General features: G+C 47.9%; 1 protein-coding gene across 1 annotated transcript; it reads right to left on the bottom strand.

Annotated features, from left to right (window-relative positions):
* Nucleotides 1-135: 135 nt before the first annotated feature.
* LOC308239469 (T-cell leukemia/lymphoma protein 1A-like) lies at nt 136-468 on the bottom strand (the record flags this gene model as incomplete). The annotated part of the gene is made up of 1 exon (XM_080652273.1): nt 136-468. One exon carries the CDS (start codon nt 466-468, stop codon nt 136-138), a length of 333 nt encoding a protein of 110 aa, XP_080508399.1.
* Nucleotides 469-1400: the final 932 nt, after the last annotated feature.

Here is a 1400-nt window from a genome sequence, read left to right as displayed (position 1 = left end):
CCCTCCCAGACCCGGGGGTGGCAGACAGACACCAGAGTTGATTAAAGAAAAAGGGGGGGGGGAACAGAACTGTACTCAGACCAGCAGGACTGGGACTCGGGGCCACAAGAACCGGGGGAGACCCCATGACGTGTCCTACGGGTCCGCCATCAGCTCCAGGATCATCTCCTCCAAGCCATCGTCCAGGACGTGGTGCACGATGCGCCAGAACCGGCCCAGGGAGTCGAGGTCCTGGCCGCCAGGATAGAGGTCCCACACCCAAAGCATGATGCTGAAGGGCTCTTGGTTGGTGAGGGCCACGTGCTCACTGGGGTCTTCCTGGCGCAACTGGACTTGGAGGGCACTTCCCGTCTCCATGACGAGGGGCACCCACGGGCGCTCGTCCTGGTCCTCGTACACAGAGGGCCCCCGGATCCTCAGGCAGGCCGGGTGGGAGGTGACGTGGACCATCGGTGGGAACTGGGCCATGACACCTCCGGGGTCCAGGGGGACAACTTCTCCAGACCTCTCGCGTCTTCAGTCCTAATATTAAAAGAGAAGGGGATCGGGTCTCCACATGCATTTTCCCTTGAATTTGTCTTTATGGTTTTGACGGTTGTGTTGGTGGTTGCCTTTGGTTTATTTGGAAAATGTTAAAGTTCAACTTTTCCCTTTCTTTCTTTCTTTCTTTCTTTCTTTCTTTCTTTCTTTCTTTCTCTCTCTCTTTCTTCCTTTTTTGTGGCTTTAGATATGGACGCTGTTTAGATATAGGACGCTGTTAAGGTGACATGATCCTATAGAACTTTTAGCTTTAGGTATGGACGCTGTTTAGATATAGGACGCTGTTAAGGTGATATGATCCCACAGAATTTTTAGCTTTAGCTATGGACGCTGTTTAGATACAGGACGCTGTTAAGGTGACAAGGTCCTATAGAATTTTTAGCTTTAGGTATGGACGCTGTTTAGATATAGGACGCTGTTAAGGTGACATGATCCTATAGAATGTTTAGCTTTAGATATGGACGCTGTTTAGATATAGGACGCTGTTAAGGTGACATGATCCTACAGAATGTTTAGCTTTAGGTATGGACGCTGTTTAGATATAGGACGCTGTTAAGGTGACATGATCTATAGAATTTTTAGCTTTAGGTATGGACACTGTTTAGATATAGGACGCTGTTAAGGTGACATGATCCTATAGAATTTTTAGCTTTAAGTATGGACGCTGTTTATTTTATTTTATTTTTTTAAAGTATATTTTATTGATTTTTTACAGAGAGGAGGGAAGAGTGATAGTCAGAAACATCGATGAGAGAGAAACAACGATCAGCTGCCTCCTGCACACCTCCTACTGGGGATGTGCCCGCAACCAAGGTACATGCCCTTGACCAGAATCGAACCTGGGACCCTTCAGTCCACAG

Source organism: Plecotus auritus, assembly GCF_963455305.1.
Source record: "Plecotus auritus genome assembly, chromosome: X".
NCBI classification, from domain to species: Eukaryota; Metazoa; Chordata; class Mammalia; order Chiroptera; family Vespertilionidae; genus Plecotus; species Plecotus auritus.
This window is presented reverse-complemented; position numbering and strand designations above follow the sequence as displayed.